Source organism: Girardinichthys multiradiatus, chromosome 24 (genome assembly GCF_021462225.1).
Source record: "Girardinichthys multiradiatus isolate DD_20200921_A chromosome 24, DD_fGirMul_XY1, whole genome shotgun sequence".
Lineage (NCBI taxonomy): Eukaryota > Metazoa > Chordata > Actinopteri > Cyprinodontiformes > Goodeidae > Girardinichthys > Girardinichthys multiradiatus.
Window position 1 is genome coordinate 1,058,800 of NC_061816.1, and position 20,984 is coordinate 1,079,783.

The 20,984-nt window shown below is 41.2% G+C and overlaps 1 protein-coding gene and 1 long non-coding RNA gene across 3 annotated transcripts in view; both read right to left on the reverse strand.

The window, feature by feature from the left end:
* Nucleotides 1-20,984, reverse strand: part of LOC124861401 (NACHT, LRR and PYD domains-containing protein 4C-like) — a 609,184-nt gene that overhangs the window by 74,012 nt on the left and 514,188 nt on the right. Inside the window, exons 2-9 of one of the 2 annotated variants that reach the window (XM_047355127.1) lie at nucleotides 19,374-19,496; nucleotides 19,176-19,289; nucleotides 17,963-18,082; nucleotides 16,895-16,973; nucleotides 16,505-16,733; nucleotides 14,569-16,363; nucleotides 13,280-13,453; nucleotides 12,978-13,151 (exon numbers count right to left, since the gene is read on the reverse strand). In XM_047355127.1, the coding sequence (XP_047211083.1) occupies nucleotides 12,978-13,151; nucleotides 13,280-13,453; nucleotides 14,569-16,363; nucleotides 16,505-16,733; nucleotides 16,895-16,973; nucleotides 17,963-18,082; nucleotides 19,176-19,289; nucleotides 19,374-19,462 (2,774 nt within the window). In that variant the 5' untranslated portion in view covers nucleotides 19,463-19,496. The remainder of the gene's footprint in view (nucleotides 1-12,977; nucleotides 13,152-13,279; nucleotides 13,454-14,568; nucleotides 16,364-16,504; nucleotides 16,734-16,894; nucleotides 16,974-17,962; nucleotides 18,083-19,175; nucleotides 19,290-19,373; nucleotides 19,497-20,984) is intronic. The other variant, XM_047355128.1, reaches the window with a different exon arrangement.
* On the reverse strand, nucleotides 4,472-8,552 carry LOC124861540. The gene is made up of 3 exons (XR_007036661.1): nucleotides 8,340-8,552; nucleotides 5,298-5,371; nucleotides 4,472-5,109 (listed from the first exon to the last, which is right to left on the reverse strand). It is a non-coding gene; the product is annotated as an uncharacterized LOC124861540 (long non-coding RNA).

Below are 20,984 nucleotides of genomic sequence, written 5' to 3' on the forward strand. Positions count from 1 at the left end.
TGTATGAATGAGTGTGTGCGTGGTTGTTTGTGTGTTGACCTGCGATGGACTGGCGACCTGTCCAGGGTGTACCCTGCCTCTCGCCCATAGACTGCTGGAGATAGGCACCAGCTCCCCCCGTGACCCACTATGGAATAAGCGGTAGAAAATGACTGACTGACTATTTCTAACAATAAAACAAAATATGTTAAACAGTTTAATCTTTTCTACAATAATCACATTTACCTATAATATGTTTTCCTACGATGAATAAGGTACTATTTAATCATGTGTGCGCAAATCTGAGACATACTATTTCTTCCCTGCTGTACTCCCCATTTCTCCCGTTTTCCACTGAATTCTATAAAACCAGCTGCCTTTTCTCTCTTCTTCCCATTGTTTTTGCCATCTTTCCTTCATTTTCTTCTTTATGAAACTTTCAATTTCCATTCGACGGACCTTGATATCCATTTCACCTAAAATGTGTCTGGTCGCCTCTTTTGTGACCTTGTCTGCCAATTCATTCATCTTCTATACCAGAGGTCATTAACTGGTGGACCGCGGTCCGGGTCTGGACCCAGAAGCTGTCTCATCTGGACCCATACCTACAGAAAATAGAGAAAGAGTAGAGAAAGAGACTAGTAAGACGAAGAAAGGGAGAGTAATGACTGCGCCATAGAAAGGAAGTCAGGACAGTGCTACAGAGAGTTGAACGAGACGGGTGGGACGGAGAAACGGAAAGATAAGGAACAGACGCTTTCTAAAAAAAGAAAAGTGGACAGTGAAAATAGGATCTTTAATCCGGAATGGACAGACTCATTTTTATTCATCCTTCCTGGATTCATCCTGGAAGCACTAAACCAGTGTGTCTCATATGTTCAGAAACCGTAGCACTTATTAAAAGGGCCAATATGAAACATCATTATGAGACAAAACATAAATGCTTTGAACATACACACCCAGTCAAAGCTGAAGGAAGAGCACAAAAAATAAGTTGTCTGAGAGCCCAGTATGAGCAGTCCACCAGGATCCTGAGCCACACCTTTATTCCTCAACAACGAGCTCATCAATGTTCCCTCAGAGTTGCTTGGATTTTGGGTCAACACAAAAAAACATTTACTGAGGCAGGGGTTGTCAAAGAATGCATGAGTGCAGTAGCTGAAACACTACTTGAAGGGAAACAAAAACAAGAGCTGTGTGATCAAATAAATCAAATACCCCTATCAGCATCATCTGCAACAAAAAGTGGTGAAATATTGACCCAGGATTTGCTATCTCAGTTAGATGAAGCCATGCGCTTAGCTGTGCAAGAGTCCACAGACATTTGTGACAACGCTCAGCTGTTAATTTATGTCAGGTTTTTCAACATAGACCAGAAAGTATTCTGTGAAGACTTGCTAGGTGTCACTCCCCTTCAGACCAGTACAAGAGGAGAGGACATCTACCTGGCCATTAAGGAGATGTTAACAGAAAGAGGAATGGAGCCAAAAAAATAGTTTCCATAACCACAAATGGAGCTCCTGCTATGATAGGGAGATAAAAAGGAGCTGTTGCAAGACTGAAAGAGACCAATCCTGATCTTGCATCATTCACCAGTCTGTCCTCTGCACATCCCTGTCAGATGCGTATGCTGAGGAGATTAATATAATGATGAAAATGATCCATTTTCTCAGGGCATCCTCATCCTACCAGCATCGCATGCTAAGAGAATTCCTCAAAGAAGTTAATGCCGATGCTGATGATCATTTGCTCCACAATAATGTGAGATAACTAAGCAAAGGAAGGGTATTAGCACGCTTTTGCTCCTTTAGGAAGGAAGTTGCATCTTTTTTGGCAGAGCTTAGAAGTCACAAGGCAAAACAGTTTTCTCACTTTTTAGAAAATAAGAAATACATGGACAATGTGGCCTTTTTGGTTGATGTTACCTCCCATCTGAATGAACTAAATTTGAGACTACAGGCCAAGGACAATTCTGTCTCTGAGCTGATGACAGCCGTCCGCTCCTTTCAGAGGAAGCTTGCGGTGTTCAAGGAAGACCTGCAGGGAGAGTGTGCCCACTTCCCAGCACTACAAGAACAGGTTCAGGGGGAGCGAGATGTGTCTTTCTTTGTTGGTTTTATTGATAAGCTAATTCTAAACTTCAGAAACTGTTTTGACAGCTTCAACTTTGGACCGCAGCTCAATTTGTTCATGCAGAACCCATTTCTCATCACAGATGTCAAGAAGTTCTCGAAGGAAGTGGCACAGCTCTTTAAATGGGTAGATCATGGGCCTCTCCAGATGCATTTGATTGATCTCCAAGCAGATGTGGCCCTGAAAGAACAGTTTGAAAGAACTGACCCTCCCTCTTTCTGTCTCCAAATGGTCCCTGAAACAACCTTCTCAGGTCTAAAGGAAGTAGCCATATACATCCTGACCATGTTTGGCTTCACACACAACTGTGAAGCAGCTCTTTCTGTAATGAACATTATCAAAACTAAATACCGTTCAAGACTCACAAATGAACACCTCCATATGTGCATGAGAATGGCTTTGACTCCATTCAAGCCTACAGTATAGTAACATAATCCTCTTGCTGCAGCCAGGTTTCTGTGAGGCAAAATACATCAATCTAATAAGTCACAAATCAGGTCACTAACTAGCAAAGTCTTTGAAGAGAGAGATCTTATGTTCAGTAAGCCACATTTAATTGTTTTATTTCTTTTAGTCTGAGTTGTATTTATTTTTTATGAGATTTTGATGATTTCCTCCTTTTAGATTAGATTCTTGATCTGCTGAGGATCAGTTTTCTGAGTACCAGCAACCAAACCTTAAGACACATCCAACAAAGAGATGATTTTCAATATTTTTGGAGTGAATTTCAGATGGACCTGTTCTGAAAGACAGAAGTAATTTAATTAGGCCGATTTGTTCCTAATATTCATCTTTCATTAATTGAACCTACCTGCCTCTTTCTTGTCTACTTTGATTATAGGACTGGTTTGCATCCCAACCAGAACTTTGAGGAGAAAAAAATGTCTTGAAGGTCAGCAGGTCCTGAAGCTCTACAGTAATTTCTGTCTGAAACACTAAAGGAACTGATAAACCCAGATGTAAGTTAGCATTGCTCTCCATCTCTTACATATGAGAACTTAACTCCCTTTATCACCACAAATGAAGGAGAGCCAAATGAAAGTGAGAACCGTGAGCTTTCAACACAGACCAGGAGCTCATCTTTGTTCCTTTCCTTCTACTGAGCTTCAAGGACAGATTTAAACTCTTCATCTTACTTCTGTTGCTGTAGTTTCTAAACAGAACAATGACAAGCAGAGATTGGATCAGGTTCAGTTAAGTGATGAAGGTAAAAAGGTGGTTCAAACTCAGTGTTTGTTTTGTGACAGAAATGATCCTATGGAGAAATCCTATGGAAAAAGCAAAATGATGCTAAACACTTTTACCATAAAAATAACTTATATTATTTGAATAACTTATACTTTTAAACTCTAATCAAAACAAAAGTGCATTTTTCATAAGTTTCAGTAAAGTGACAGTAAACACAGTCAACAAATAACTTTCTTTAAGCTTTGTTTAAAAGAAAAGACACACATGAGTGATTTTTTAGTAAAGTCATCTAGTTGGGTTTAAGACTCTGCTTCCTTGTGTGACATCATTAAAAAATCCAAACAAGTCAGCCCAGATTTCAAGAAGTGAATTCTGGACCTAATCTGTTTTAACCTTGGATAAAACTTCCAGATTTCTGAATCTGTTCAAACAACTGCAGGTCCAACAACACCATCCTAATGTTGAAGCACAGTAGTGGCTGCATCATGATATGTAGATGTTTTAAGGTCTGGAGTTACTAACCAGGAAACCCTGGTGATCCAGTGTAACGTTAAGTCAGTAACTGGGTTGAACAGAGTAGTCAGACCAGGCTGCTTGCTGCTCTCTCTACAGCCAGCTTTCATCTGTACCATGTGACCACAATCAACCAATCACATGGGGCTGACTGCTAGCTAGTAGCGTTTAGCTATTCTACACATTTCTCAGTTACTGAGAAATCTATAGATAGATCTAATTTTATTCCTTTCATCATTTGCAAAGACAAACGTGTTACTAACTTTAATGGCTTCTTCTCCGGCAAAATTTACAGTATACTTTACTGTAATCTTTACAGTAACTGGCTGTAATTTTATTACAATCTTACCGTAATTTTATTACAATCTTACCATAATTCTATCACAATTTTACTGTAATTTTATCAAAATTTTTCTGTAATTATATTATCATTTTACTGTGATTTTATTACAGTTTTACTGTAATTCTGTAACAGAATTATTATTATTATTGTTTTATTTTACAGTAGCCTAAGAACACTTCCTAAATTGTAATTTCCAACAGTAATTGAAAGGACTGGCTATTGCTAGCTGTTAAAATTGAAATATCAAAATTCAACTTAATTTAACAAAGTCACAATAAATGTCAGCAATTGTTATTTCAAATAAACAAAAAACAATACATTTTAAACATACTTTATTTCAGTGTTAATGTTTAAAACCGACACACAGCAGTGCAACAAAATATTACATTTTTAAAGAACAGCAACATTTGCTTTTGACATAAATGTCAAAAGGTATTGCAACCTGAATGTAAAAATAGTCAAGAATTGACTGAAAAATATATATTCATACACCGTTTTAAATGCATAACTCCCATGGTTCCAACATAATGCACACAAGCTGTTAAATAACCAGAAAAGTAGAAGTGCCAAAGGTTAAAAGTTACAAAAAAAAAAACAGCTTGTCAACCAAAGGTATAAGAACAAAGCTTTACAAGCTTGTAATGTAAAATTTCCGGACCGGATGGATGGATGGAAAAATAATGGACAATGCAACAGGGAATAAAGTTTAGGAATATAAGCAATTTCAATACTCTGTTGTCTTCATCAAACTAATCCAGAACTGTAAAATATTTAAATCACATACACACTGCATAAGAACCATGCTGGTACATCTTTAAAATGTTAGCCAGTTAAAAACGTTGTGAACAGCCAAACAAAACCAACGAGAACGAGTAATGAGTCCTGAACACACCTCTGAAAATAAGGTAGACTGATCCAGGTCCTGCTGCTGCTCCAAATAATTCAAAGGGTTGCTAGAGGATAAAGAAAAGAAAAAAAATGTATTCAACACATGAAATGTACAGCAGATTTAACCGCACTTATGTCACAGAGAGAGAGAGACAGAGACCAACAGTGGTTGGTCTCCTGAAACTGGTAGAATAGAGAAAAAAACAAAGAGCACATAACAGAGAACAGATTGTGGGTAAATGTGTAACCTTACCATTTTAAAAGTTCCACTGGTAGTCCATGATTTGGCAGGGGAGAGTGGAGACGTGGGTTCACTGCCGTCTGTTTCTTTTCAGAATCAGAATCAGAATCAGAAAAGCTTTATTGCCAAGTACGTTTTTGGACATACAAGGAATTTGTTTTGGCGTAGTCGGTGCAATACAGTACAAATTAAACAGTATAAACATATCTATAATATAATATAAATATATGTGCACAGTTTTAAGTGAGTGAGAGTAAATATAGAGCAGTATTGGGTGCGAGAGCAATACAACAGTGCAGGTGATCATTGTGCAAGTAAAGCAGGAGTCCATGCTGAGCGTTAATGTAACGCATAGAGTTACAGGTTACAAGTGTCCTGTCAGCAAAAAAGGGGGGGGTGTGGGGGAAAGGGAGAGTGTCAGGGTGGTTTCCGGGCTTTGTTAACCAGGCTGGTGGCAGATGGGAAAAAACTGTTCTTGTGGCGTGAGGTTTTGGTCCGGATGGACCGCAGCCTCCTGCCAGAGGGGAGAGTCTCAAAGAGTCTGTGACTGGGGTGGGAGGGATCAGCCAGAATCTTCCCTGCCCACTTCAGGGTCCTGGAGGTGTACAGTTCCTGGAGCGACAGTAGACTGCAACCAATCACCTTCTCAGCAGACCGAATGACACGCTGCAGCCTGCCCTTATGCTTGGCTGTAGCAGCGGCGTACCAGATGGTGATGGAGGAGGTGAGGATGGACTCAATGATGGCTGTGTAGAAGTGCACCATCATAGTCTTTGGCAGGTTGAATTTCTTCAGCTGCCGCAGGAAGATCATCCTCTGCTGGGCTTTCTTGATGAGGGAGCTGATGTTTGGCTCCCACTTGAGATCCTGGGAGATGATGGTTCCCAGGAAGCGGAAAGATTCCACAGTGTCAATTGTGGAGTCACAGAGGGTGATGGGGGCAGGTGGGGCTGGGTTCTGCCTGAAGTCACGCGCTGCTTCCTGTCAGACAGGAAGTCAGTGATCCACCAGCAGGTGGAGTCGGGCACACTCAGCTTGGAGAGCTTCTCCTGTAGCAGAGCTGGGACGATGGTGTTGAAGGCAGAGCTGAAATCCACAAACAGGATCCTGGCGCAGGTTCTTGTGGAGTCCAGGTGCCGGAGGATGAAGTGAAGGGCTAGGTTGACTGCATCATCTACAGACCTGTTGGCTCTGTAGGCAAACTGCAGGGGGTCCAGGAGGGGGTCGGTGATGTCTTTTAGGTGTGAAAGCACAAGGCGCTCAAAGGACTTCATCACCACAGAGGTCAGGGCGACGGGTCTGAAGTCATTAAGCCCTGTGGTCCTTAGCTTCTTGGGAACAGGGACGATGGTGGAGGACTTGAAGCAGGCTGGCACATGACATGTCTCCAGTGAGGTGTTAAAAATGTCTGTGAAGACTGGAGACAGCTGATCAGCGCAGTGCTTCAGGCTGGCTGGTGAGACAGAATCCGGTCCAGCAGCTTTCCGGGGGTTCTGTCTCCTGAAGAGTTTGTTGACGTCCCTCTCCTGGATGGAAAGAGCCGTCCCCGGCGTGGGTAGGGGGCTGGTGGGGGGGGACTTCAGGGTGGGGGTTGGAGGTGCCAAGGCCCCTCTTGAGGTTGGGGAGGTGGGGGTGGTGAATTGTGGCTGCAGGTATTGGGGGGTGTCGTGGGGGATGGTTGCAGGACTGTCCCTTTGTCTTTCAAAGTGGCAGTAGAACTCGTTCAGGTCGTTGGCGAGGCGTCGGTCGTTGATGGAGTGGGGGGCTTTCGGCTTGTAGTTGGTGATTTGCCTGAGCCCTTTCCAGACGCAGAGTCGTTGGCTGAGAACTGGTTTTGGAGCTTCTCAGAGTACAGTCGTTTGGCCTCTTTCACTGCCTTGCCAAACTTGTACTTTGCCTCTCTGTATGTGTCTTTGTCCCCACTCCTGAAGGCCTCTTCCATATCCAGTCTTAACCTTCTGAGTTTGGCTGTGAACCAGGGTTTATCATTGTTGTAACTCACCCTGGTGCATGATGGTACACAGCTGTCCTCACAGAAGCTGATGTAGGAAGTCACAGCCTCTTCTGTGTACTCGTCCAGACTGTTGGTAGTAGTCCTGAACACATCCCAGTCTGTACAGCCTAAACACGCCTGGAGATTCTCCACAGCCTCACTGCTCCACTTCCTTGTCGTCCTCACAACAAGTTTGCAGAGCTTTAGTTTCTGCCTGTATGCAGGAATCAGGTGGACCATGATGTGGTCGGATTGGCCCAGTGCAGCACGTGGGATGGCGTGATAAGCGTCTCTGATGGTGGTGTAACAGTGATCCAGAATGTTGTCCTCTCTGGTCGGACATTTAATAAAATGTCTATATTTGGGGATTTCATGGGTGAGATTACCTTTGTTAAAGTCGCCAACGACAATAACTAAGGAGTCCGGGTTGGTCCACTCCACACTCAGTATCTGGTTGCCGAGCATGCGCTGTGCGACCTGCACGTTAGCTTGCAACGGGATGTAAACACCGACCAGGATGAACGAAGCGAACTCACGGGGGGAATAGAAAGGCTTACAGTGTATGATGAAGGCTTCCAGGTCTGGAGAACAGTGCTGCTGAATCACTGTCACGTCGTTGCACCAACCACTGTTGAGGTAGAAGCAGATTCCTCCACCTTTCGCTTTGCCGGAGAGTTCCGTGTCTCTGTCCGCTCTGTAGAGCTGGAATCCTGCCAGCTGCAGCGCAGAGTCCGGTATTAATCCACACAGCCACGTCTCCGTGAAGCACAAAACTGCCGATGAATAAAAGTCCCTGTTTTTCCCCAACAGCAGTTGTAGTTCCTCAATTTTGTTGGGAAGTGAGCGCACGTTAGAGAGAAATATTCCAGGTAACGTTGTTCATATTCCACGCCGGCGAAGACGTACCAGCACCCCAGCCCGTTTACCTCTCTTCCAGCGTTTCACCGCGTGAACAAAGGTGAGCCCACCTTTGACCAGAATGTCCAAAAATTCCAGAGCAGTAGGTAGAAAAGTGGGAAATAACTCTGAACAATACATTGTACAATATATGTTTTACTTACCAAGGGCAATGAGTCATGGACTTGGCGGCAGGTTGTGTGTTCCTTCAAGATCTGCAGCTGTAGCACACCTCTGTAAAAGTGAAGTCACAACATATGATTACCCACAACAAAAACGTGATGTGAATGTAGACAAAATAGTAAAAGTTCTTTTGCACTTTTTAAATGGACAGGTTACACCTTTACCTTCCTTCAAATGAGTTTTTAAATGTGAAAGAAAGCTGATTAGGTCATCACAATGCACAGTGTAATATTCAACATGACAGGTTAAATCATTGGTGTAGATTGGAGCAATAGCTGCAGGTTGCTGCTTATGATATCGGTATGTGTGTGATTTGAAAGCACTGAAGTTCTTGAACACCATGCTGCAGTTTGTCATTCCACATCGAAAAATGACATTTAGCAAATTCCTGTGAAATTTCATGTGCCTCACCTAGGCAAAAAGAGTTTCAGTTTTATGTGGGCAAAACTGACAAGAAATCATCTTGATCCTGAACCTATACAAGTTATTTTAGTCCAGAGTGCAGACTCAAAGAGTTCAGCAGTAAAAATGATCTGGATTGTCTACAACCACTACAAAAAAAAAATAAATAAATAAACTAACTGTGAATAGTAGGGATTTTTTTAATATATGTGAGCGCTCATTCAAGCTGCCAGTAAAGTGTAATAAAAAAAACTCACAGTGGAGGCACCGTGCCTGAAAGGCGGGAGGGAAAAAAGGGAGCGAATCTATGGTTTTTTTTCCACAGCTAAATGTTAGTTGTCATATAAACAAGAAAAAAAATTAAAATAATTAATCTGCTGATTGTACTATTATAACGGAGAATCTACAGGTCCTTCTCAAAATATTAGCATATTGTGATAAAGTTCATTATTTTCCATAATGTAATGATGAAAATTTAACATTCATATATTTTAGATTCATTGCACACTAACGGAAATATTTCAGGTCTTTTATTGTCTTAATACGGATGATTTTGGCATACAGCTCATGAAAACCCAAAATTCCTATCTCACAAAATTAGCATATTTCATCCGACCAATAAAAGAAAAGTGTTTTTAATACAAAAAACGTCAACCTTCAAATAATCATGTACAGTTATGCACTCAATACTTGGTCGGGAATCCTTTTGCAGAAATGACTGCTTCAATGCGGCGTGGCATGGAGGCAATCAGCCTGTGGCATTGCTGAGGTCTTATGGAGGCCCAGGATGCTTCGATAGCGGCCTTTAGCTCATCCAGAGTGTTGGGTCTTGAGTCTCTCAACGTTCTCTTCACAATATCCCTCAGATTCTCTATGGGGTTCAGGTCAGGAGAGTTGGCAGGCCAATTGAGCACAGTGATACCATGGTCAGTAAACCATTTACCAGTGGTTTTGGCACTGTGAGCAGGTGCCAGGTCATGCTGAAAAATGAAATCTTCATCTCCATAAAGCTTTTCAGGAGGTATTTTAACAAATGAATGTAATGACACTAAGCAGAAAGTGGAGGAAAGCATTCATTTGTTACAGTTTAGCTTTATTGTTGCTTTTCTGTTAATATGATTTAATTGAGCATGAAGTGCTCCAAAATCTCCTGATAACTAGCTGCATTGACCCTGCCCTTGATAAAACACAGTGGACTAACACCAGCAGCTGACACGGCACCCCAGACCATCACTGACTGTGGGTACTTGACACTGGACTTCTGGCATTTTGGCATTTCCTTCTCCCCAGTCTTTCTCCAGACTCTGGCACCTTGATTTCCGAATGACATGCAGAATTTGCTTTCATCTGAAAAAAGTACTTTGGACCACTGAGCAACAGTCCAGTGCTGCTTCTCTGTAGCCCAGGTCAGGCGCTTCTGCTGCTGTTTCTGGTTCAAAAGTGGCTTGACCTGGGGAATGCGGCACCTGTAGCCCATTTCCTGCACACGCCTGTACACGGTGGCTCTGGATGTTTCTACTCCAGACTCAGTCCACTGCTTCCGCAGGTCCCCCAAGGTCTGGAATCGGCCCTTCTCCACAATCTTCCTCAGGGTCCGGTCACCTCTTCTCGTTGTGAAGCGTTTTCTGCCACACTTTTTCCTTCCCACAGACTTCCCACTGAGGTGCCTTGATACAGCACTCTGGGAACAGCCTATTCGTTCAGAAATTTCTTTCTGTGTCTTACCCTCTTGCTTGAGGGTGTCAATAGTGGCCTTCTGGACAGCAGTCAGGTCGGCAGTCTTACCCATGATTGGGGTTTTGAGTGATGAACCAGTCTGGGAGTTTTAAAAGCCTCAGGAATCTTTTGCAGGTGTTTAGAGTTAACTCGTTGATTCAGATGATTAGGTTCATAGCTCGTTTAGAGACCCTTTTAATGATATGCTAATTTTGTGAGATAGGAATTTTGGGTTTTCATGAGCTCTATGCCAAAATCATCCGTATTAAGACAATAAAAGACCTGAACTATTTCAGTTAGTGTGCAATGAATCTAAAATATACGAATGTTAAATTTTCATCATTACATTATGGAAAATAATGAACTTTATCACAATATGCTAATATTTTGAGAAGGACCTGTATATCTTTGTGTGGCACAACTTAAAATCCAATAATGTAGCCGTAACCCATTACTGAATGTAAGAACAGGACAAGAAAACGAAATATTTTTTTTTAATTTAAGCAACAGCTCAGTATCACTTCAGTGAGAGGCAGCCTAAACTCTGACATCAAATCATTGGAGTGAGATGCGCTTACTCTGATAACAGTTTTAAGTGTAGGATGGGTGCACAGCAGAATAAACTTTATGATTAAATGCATTTGTTAAGTACAGCAAAGTACAATTGTTTTTCATTGGTGGAGTTTGCGCATGGCAACTACATTGATTGAGTGTGATCGCAGTGACAGGATGTCTGGTCCGCAATTATAAAATACAACACTGAACACAAGTGTAAAATGCAAATTATTTTTGGGAAGAATAATTACAGTTTAACCAGACAAAACAGCAATTAACACACAACTGTCTGGATTATGCTCACTTACAAACCACTGTAAAGTCGCCTGAGACTGTATGCCAGAGTTGGGATCAGAACATGCCAGTTTAAGGCTGCCACTGGACATAACAGAAAAAAATAAAGGATTTACCCCGAAGTCACTGCCAATATTAGTGTTAACTAATAATGTAACCACCGGCAATTCTGGATGAAAAACAAACGTTAAAACGGAACCAAACAGCACTTGTGTTGCACATGAAGCTAGCTTAGAAATAACCGAAGTTAGCTTTAGCAGACAAACTGATAGACGCGCGAGAGAAGCTAGCTCAATATAACCATATAAAATAAGTTTTTGTCCACTAACAGACACAAAATGCAATGAAAATGTTTGATTAAAAAGGTACCTACCCGGTGAAAGTCACTTTTGGCCCCGCTTTCTGGCCCGCGAAAAGTCGCCTTCTGCCGGTCGGTTAATATCCCACAATGCAATTGTATGTTTAAAATTTACAGTACAGCGTTGCACGTGATCCAGCAGTCCAATTAAATCTCATATTCTTTCCATCCACATCTCTGTTCACAGCAAAAAGCTGTATTTTAAAAACACAGCCAGCTTACTGTGAAATCATGATGTAGTTTTTACAACAATTTGTTACAGTGTACCATGTGACCACAATCAGCCAATCACATGAGGCTGACTGCTAGCTAATAGCGTTTAGCTATTCTACACATTTCTCAGTTACGGAGAGATGCCTGACGTGTTTCTGTAAAAGAAGAATAAAAAGAGAAACTCTGGAATATGACACCACCAACTGTGCTACACTATTTTAACAAAAGTCTTCAAAGTGAGAGCAAAAGAGTAGAGACTTGTGTCACATGCAGGCTACTGTAGTAGAAACTAGGCATGGGGAATATGGACGTTACAATTTGTGACAATATTTTGTGGCATTTATTGTGATAACAATAAAAGTGATGATAAAAATATTCAAAAATCATCACAGTCCTAATGAAACTGTCACAGCAAGCCACAAGAGCCCGACAAGCACAAATATCGCTCTAGTAATTAAACATATTTATTTATTTATTAAGTCAACAACAAACAGTAGCAACAAAATAATTTGTACCCAAGAAATTGTCTCAACCTTGTTTTATGCACTCAGAACATGTTATGATTCTGGTCTGTTTCTCTGCACCGTCTCTGTCTGCCTGCTGATCATCGCTGTGCTGAAGGATTTCAGAGGATTGTTTTCACATGCTCCTCCCTGGCCAGCTCCCTATTCATGCCTCACCTGCTCCACCTGTTTACCTGGCTTTATAAGCTGCTCTCTGGCTGACATTCAGCTTGATGTTTCAGGAGAGGAATTCAGTTCAGTGCAGAGCAGCTATGAACCTTATTGCTGTTGAAATAGGTAGACTGACAAAGTTCTAATTCAGTCCTTTTTCCACTGTAGCTGCAGGAGAAACCTTAAAGGGGATAGAACTCTGCTACAAATAGCCGAGTTTAGTTATAACTAGCAGTTCTCACTCCTTTGTTTTGGTGTCACTTTTTAATGTTACCCTACAGAACATTGCATTGAGCACTTAGTTCTGCACGTAAACATTCTTCATGTTTTCAGGTAGAAAAAAAGTTTTGTTGGAATCAGAAACTAAATGATGTTCACAGTAATTAAGTCATTAATGCTGTTCAGACCTGAGAGTTTCCAGTTTACAGTTTGGACTCTTCAGTCCAGAAGACAGCAGCTCCACTCCAGAATCCTGCAGCTTGTTGTTACTCAGGTCCATCTCTCTCAGATTAGAGGACTGGGAGCTGAGAACTGAGGCCAGAACTTCACAGCTTCTCTCTGAGAGGTTACAGTTCTTCAATCTGAAAAGACAGAGATCAAAATGAATAAGAACAATTCTGATGGAATAAAACTAAATAAAAACATAGTTATGTTGGAATCAGAAACTAGATGATGTTCACAGTAATTAAGTCATTAATGCTGTTCAGACCTGAGAGTTTCCAGTTTACAGTTTGGACTCTTCAGTCCAGAAGACAGCAGCTCCACTCCAGAATCCTGCAGCTTGTTGTTACTCAGGTCCATCTCTCTCAGATTAGAGGACTGGGAGCTGAGAACGGAGGCCAGAACTTTACAGCTTCTCTCTGAGAGGTTACAGTTCTTCAATCTGAAGAGACACAGATCAAAATGAATAAGAACAATTCTGATGGAATAAAACTAAATAAAAACATCTTATAGTATTAAACAAGACAGATGAGACTGCTTCATGAAATAAGAACTCAGAAACTCTAAAGCAATGCAATGCATGTCAGAACCCTGAAACAGAACAAAATGTGATTTAGACAAATTTCTATGTTTTGTGACCCACTTAAACTTTGAATGATGTTTTAATCTGAACAGATTGAGCTGCAAACACGACCTGTTGTTGTTTTAGTGAAAATATCCTGCAGCAGTTTGCAAACAGTGGAAAACTAAATGATGTTTCCACATAACACTATTCCAGATTGGACCACATGTTCTGATCCATATTTACTCCTCTTTCAAACACTGTGGGACAAGCAGTAAAAACAAAATCCTGATGGAAATAGAAGGAAATTTATTACTAAAGAGAAGAACATTAAGAGAACAGAACAGCAACCAGAAATCTGATTATTAATTATCAGAACCAAACCAAATATTCTGTTATTTTAAATTCTAGTCACTATTTTCAGGAAACATGTTGCCTCTGGAGCAGGAAGTTGGTGCTGTGACCTTTAACCCCAGCAGTTCTATGATAATATCAGCCTGTTCAACACCTGAGGGACATTTGGACCCAAACTGGACCATTTCAGATTATTTTAGTTTTTTAATCTTAATTTAAAGGCTGACTATATAAAACACTGGAAGATATTGAATATTTCATGTTTTTCACTTTGAAATAAATCAGAGGATCTCATGAGAAAACATGGAAAATGTCTTTAAAACAGTGTTTGGGTTTGGGAATTTATGTTAAAAGTTAAAAAGAAATAACTAAATTTAACCACTTTTATTCCACTTTTATGAGAGGAACCATTTTGGTACCAGATTCTGTGTCAGTCGGGTTTTGTGGAATAAAAATGTTAAATAGTTTCTAAAACAAAGTGTTTATTTTTACTAAACACATTTTGAATGAACTGACATTCAAACATTAACTTTTATACTTTCTAATAAATCCTTAGTTGTTGAGCAGAACATCCAGGATAATAGTCACTCTTTCCTGGTTTTAGCTCCTGGTGTCAAAACCCAAATTCTGTCAGAACTTACAGAACTTTGTTTGAAGCTTTGACCACTGGCAGCAGCCTGAGAAGAGCCTCCTCTGAAGCAGAGTATTTCTCCAGGTCAAACACATCCAGATCTTCTCCTGATGACAGTAAGATGAAGACCAGAGCTGACCACTGAGCAGGAGACAGTTTATCTGTGGAGAGACTTCCTGAACTCAGAGACTGTTGGATCTCCTGGACCAGAGAACGATCATTCAGTTCATTCAGACAGTAGAACAGGCTGATGGTTTTCTCTGCAGACAGGTTCTCATTTATCTTCTTCTTGATGTACTGAACTGTTCCCTCATTGGTCTGTGAGCTACTTCCTGTCTTTGTCAGCAAACCTTGCAGGAGAGTCTGATTGGTCTCTACTGAAAGACACAGGAGGAAGCGGAGGAACAAGTCCAGGTGTCCATTTGGACTCTGTAAGGCCTCGTCCACAGCTCTCTGATGGAGATATTTTAGTTTTGGTTTCTTAGATAATTTAGACCAAACAGAAATATTTTTCTGGTCTTCCATCAGATTAACTCCATCCTTGATGAAGGTATGATGGACATGAAGAGCAGCCAGAAACTCCTGAACACTCAGATGGATGAAGCAGAACACCTTGTCCTGGTACAGTCCTCTCTCCTCTCTAAAGATCTGTGTGAACACTCCTGAGTACACTGAGGCTGCTCTGATATCGATGCCACACTCTGTCAGGTCTGATTCATAGAAGATCAGGTTTCCTTTCTGCAGCTGAACAAAAGCCAGTTTTCCCAGAGACTCAATCATCGTCCTGCTCTCTGGACTCCAGAGTGGATCTGTCTCAGATCCTCCATCATACTTGACCTTCTTCACTTTGGTCTGAACCACCAGGAAGTGGATGAACATCTCAGTCAGGGTGTTGGGCAACTCTCCTCCCTCTCTGGTCTCCAACACATCCTCCAGAACCGTAGCAGTGATCCAGCAGAAGACTGGGATGTGGCACATGATGTGGAGGCTTCTTGACGTCTTCATGTGGGAGATGATCCTCCTGGCCTGCTCCTCATCTCTGAATCTCTTCCTGAAGTACTCCTCCTTCTGTGGGTCAGTGAACGCTCTGACCTCTGTCACCATGCCAACACACTCAGGAGGGATCTGATTGGCGGCTGCAGGTCGTGTGGTTATCCAGAGGAGAGCAGAGGGAAGCAGTTTACCACTGATGAGGTTTGTCAGCAGAACATCCACTGAGGTGGACTCTGTAACATCAGTCAGGATCTCCTTGTTGTGGAAGTCCAGAGGAAGTCGACTCTCATCCAGACCATCAAAGATGAACAGAACCTGGAAGTGTTCAAAGCTGCAGATTTCTTTGGTTTCAGTAAAGAAGTGATGAACAAGGTCCACCAAGCTGAACTTTTTCTCTTTCAGCACATTCAGCTCTCTGAAGGTGAATGGAAATATTAACTGGATGTTCTGGTGGGCTTTGTCTTCAGCCCAGTCCAGAGTGAACTTCTGGGTTAAGACTGTTTTCCCAATGCCAGCCACTCCCTTTGTCATCACTGTTCTGATTGGTTGATCTCTTCCAGGTGGGACTTTAAAGATGTCTTCTTGTCTGATGGTTGTTTCTGGTCTGTGTGGTTTCCTGGATGCTGTTTCAATCTGTCTGACCTCATGTTCATCATTGACCTCTCCAGTCCCTCCCTCTGTGATGTAGAGCTCTGTGTAGATCTGGTTCAGAAGGGTTGGACTTCCTGCTTTAGCGATCCCCTCAAACACACACTGGAACCTCTTCTTCAGACCAGATTTAAGGTTATGTTTGCAAACTGAGGAAAAAAGTCCTGAAGGAAGACAAAATATTATTAGCAATGAAACAATTTCCTCTAAATAGAGCATTTAAATATTTATTTTTTTCTTCTCTTGAAACTGAAATAAATTCAGCATTTGTCCTGAAGATTAAATCTGTAGAGAAATCCTCTTACTGCTCTGCAGACGTTCAGCCAGCTCCTCCTGCTTCATCTTCTTCAGGAAGTTCAGTGTGATCTTCACAAAAGCCTCTCTGTTGCTCCTCCTCTTCTCTTCATCCTCACCTTCCAACACCTCCTCATCCCACCACTGACTCTCTAAGCCTTCTGGGTAATCTGGACTCAGAACCTTCTGGATCTTCTTCAGCTCGTTCTTCACAAAAGTAACAATGTTGTCCTCCAGCAGCTGGAACAGAACAATATATGAAGGACACATCAGACTGAGATCATGGAGCCAAACATCAGGTCCATGTTGGACAGACTGACAGTCCTCTGGTCTACAAAGTGCAGCATGGAGATGACTGTGAACAGAACCGATGGAGAAGTAGTTGTTGTACATGTACAGACCATAAATATGGAGTCCAGCTGTGTTTGATGCTGCTGGGCAGACGGACCACTGGGAACCTCTGAGTTCTGCTGGTCCACTCTGTGGAGGAACCAGGAAGCATTAGCTCACATTCTGTAGAACAACAAATCAGAGGCTGCAGCTGCTCTGTTTCAATGACTGACAGGAAGCTGGAGACACAGTTATTAAGCCAAGAACTGATCTGGAAATGAAAATATTCCAGTGCAACAGTCTGTGTGAGAACAATGAAGGCAAGTTAATCAGACAGAACAAAGTCCAAAGGTAGGTAAGAGGTTTACATCCTGAGATGAATCTGTGTGCTTCATGATGAACATCGTCCAACATCTGCAGAGATCTAACAGGAGGATTCATGTCCAGAAATAATGTTGCTGTGAGGTAAGAAGGTGGCTGCAACAACTCATTTCTTTACTTTCAATGAAAATATTATAAAACTGGACTTTAGTAAATAAAGTTCAGGTTTTTTTACAGGTGAATTATTTTGTTTTTGCTCCATATCTTCTTCTGCAGTAAAAAAATCTTACCTTAAACAGTTTATATTTATTTCTATTTATTTAAAGTCTCACACTTAAACCTACGAGTTAAATATGATCAGATAAAAAGGGTTGGTTGTTAATTTGGTCATTTATGTTGTATTATCTGCCCTCCTTTAGTTCTTCATTTTAAAAGTCGTCTGATTCAACATATGAATTAAAACTGAGGGAGAAAAACATCAGAGGCACAAATTCAGTAACAAAATAATCCACTAGAGTCTGAACTGGGAACACACTTATTTTGTCATTGATTATTTCTTTAAAATGGTGAACCTGAATTATGTCTTCAGCTGGAATCAGCCTGACCCCTGCTGGACCAACAGGTGAACTACAGACACTTGGAAAAACCTCCAACAATGTTTACCCTGAACTCACTGGAGACTGAATTTGTGGAAAAGCTTCCAGCAAAAACAAACAGTTTCATAAATAGGAATAAAAATGTGGAAAAATGTGGAATCAAAACATTTCAAACTGAATCAGTTCAGTTTCATACAGTTAAAACATTTAGACAGAGCTCACCTCTTTGCAGCTGAAGGTTGATCTGATTTAAAAGTAATACCAAGATCCTTTGAATCATCGCTCTTTAAGGACACACAGCTGGGTTCTGGTTCTGGTTCTGGTTTGAGGGTCTGTTGGATCCTGAAGGAAAAACACTGAATTCAAACTTAGTCTAATAATGTATTTAAAGTTAAACCCTGAAGCTCAGAACTCTAAAGTGTCTCACAGTGGCTCTTGTTTGAAGAGGATCCAAATATTCCTGGTTTCACTGTAAACCGTATATTAATGATGGATTAATAATTAGCTCTGATGATCATTAATAAGGGATGATGTTTTGGTTTGGTAGCAGGAACTGAACAATAATCAGAAAGTTTTTCTGTAGAACAGTGTTTGATGTGTTCTGATCTTCTATCCTGACAAACTTTCTTCCTTTGGATCAGAGTGAGAACTGCTGATGGAGAAACAAGTTCATTTATCTTCTTGTCGTTTGTTTTACTTGTTCTAGTCTTAAACTGATGATGGAACCCCTTTAGAGCAGCAGCTTTATTCTCAGCTCATCATTTCTGAGCTTCTGGAAAGCTTTTTATGGTCATACAGGCCATGGTGGTGCATTCAAGGACCTTTCATAAATCAAGTAATCCACACTAAATGTCCTCTAAAACATTGATCTTGTTCTCATCATCAGACTTCATCACAGCAGCACGTAGATGATCTTGTATTGTTGATGACATTTAGTGGCTGCTGAAGGAGACTGTGGAGCAGTTTGCTGATAATAAGACTGATGTTCATTTTGAATGAACACAAATGTACTTTAGAAGCTGTTGATTTCACTGATGTTTGCAGATAACAGTGAGAGATCATGTTTTCCATCAGATTTAGTTTGGATTATTTAGTTGACATCTAATCCTTGAATCAGCATCATGACTTGCCTACATGTGCAGTCACCTTAATCTCTGCAGAAGCACCAACTCTGATGAACTAATGTGACACAAGGTGATACAGAATGATTCAACTGGATGGAAGAACAACTGATTTTAGCTCCAATATCATCTAACAAGATCATTTCATATCATCACAATAATACAATGGTTTGATTATTTCCATGATTTAGCATCCATCACACACTGCTTCACATGTGAACACAGACATGTGTGAGAAAGAGTTGTGTTCTCATTAATATGTTGGAATGAAGTTAGTTTCAACTAATTAGTTTGAACATTTAGAAACAGCTCACCTGTTTGCAGCTGAACGTTGAGCTGATTTAAAAACAATAAGTTCATCCATTGACCTGTTGCTCTTTAAGGACACACAGCTGGGTCCAGGTCCAGGTTCTGGTTCTGATCGTTTCCTGTGAATAAAGATGGTTTGGTGATGTGAGAGCTGAGCTCTGACATGGAGAAGAGTCCTGGACAGTTAGAGATGGTGATCTGACCTCTGAACTTTGCTCTGGTCCTCATGTTCTCCACACAGAGTGGTTTTAGAGGGAGGGACTCTGTCCTCTCTGTCCTCACACTGATCCATGCTGCTCAGTTCACATCAGCTCACACACATGGAGCTGCAGCCAAGAACACACATGATGAAGATACATTTTCATTCACTGATTGACTTTAACTAGAAGCTTCGGTTCCTTCAGTCACTCAGTTTAACACATGGAAACATTTCAGCTGATAGACGATGCAGCAGAGGATCATCTTCACACCATCAGACTGATCATTACTGGTTCACTTTCAGAGGACTTTAGAACAGAAATGAACACAAAAACTGAGATATAAATCTCAACAGGTGGGAGACAGATTGATCAGTGAATAAAAATAAGTAGTTGTTGTCCCTCTGATTTACTTTAATTCAGTTAAATCAAATAATGTACAAAGCTAGAAGTAACACCTCAGTGATGTCCAGTATTTTAAGGTTATGTCAAGGAGGGTCCATACAGTCTGGGGGCATAAAACACATTAAAGTACAACAGTAAGGCCCACCAGGAGAACTTTCTATGGTTCTGTTTCTGGGGTCAAATTTAGGATTGGATTGAATGTGCATCTGCAGCAAAGTTCAAACATACAGCAGTATGATTATATATATGTATATACAGGTCTTTCTCAAAATATTAGCATATTGTGATAAAGTTCATTATTTTCCATAATGTCATGATGAAAATTTAACATTCATATATTTTAGATTCATTGCACACTAACTGAAATATTTCAGGTCTTTTATTGTCTTAATATGGATGATTTTGGCATACAGGTCATGAAAACCCAAAATTCCTATCTCACAAAATTAGCATATTTCATCCGACCAATAAAAGAAAAGTGTTTTTAATACAAAAAACGTCAACCTTCAAATAATCATGTACAGTTATGCACTCAATACTTGGTCGGGAATCCTTTTGCAGAAATGACTGCTTCAATGCGGCGTGGCATGGAGGCAATCAGCCTGTGGCACTGCTGAGGTCTTATGGAGGCCCAGGATGCTTCGAAAGCGGCCTTTAGCTCATCCAGAGTGTTGGGTCTTGAGTCGCTCAACGTTCTCTTCACAATATCCCACAGATTCTCTATGGGGTTCAGGTCAGGAGAGTTGGCAGGCCAATTGAGCACAGTGATACCATGGTCAGTAAACCATTTACCAGTGGTTTTGGCACTGTGAGCAGGTGCCAGGTCATGCTGAAAAATGAAATCTTCATCTCTATAAAGCTTTTCAGCAGATGGAAGCATGAAGTGCTCCAAAATCTCCTGATAGCTAGCTGCATTGACCCTGCCCTTGATAAAACACAGTGGACCAACACCAGCAGCTGACACGGCACCCCAGACCATCACTGACTGTGGGTACTTGACACTGGACTTCTGGCATTTTGGCATTTCCTTCTCCCCAGTCTTCCTCCAGACTCTGGCACCTTGATTTCCGAATGACATGCAGAATTTGCTTTCATCCGAAAAAAGTACTTTGGACCACTCAGCAACAGTCCAGTGCTGCTTCTCTGTAGCCCAGGTCAGGCGCTTCTGCCGCTGTTTCTGGTTCAAAAGGGGCTTGACCTGGGGAATGCGGC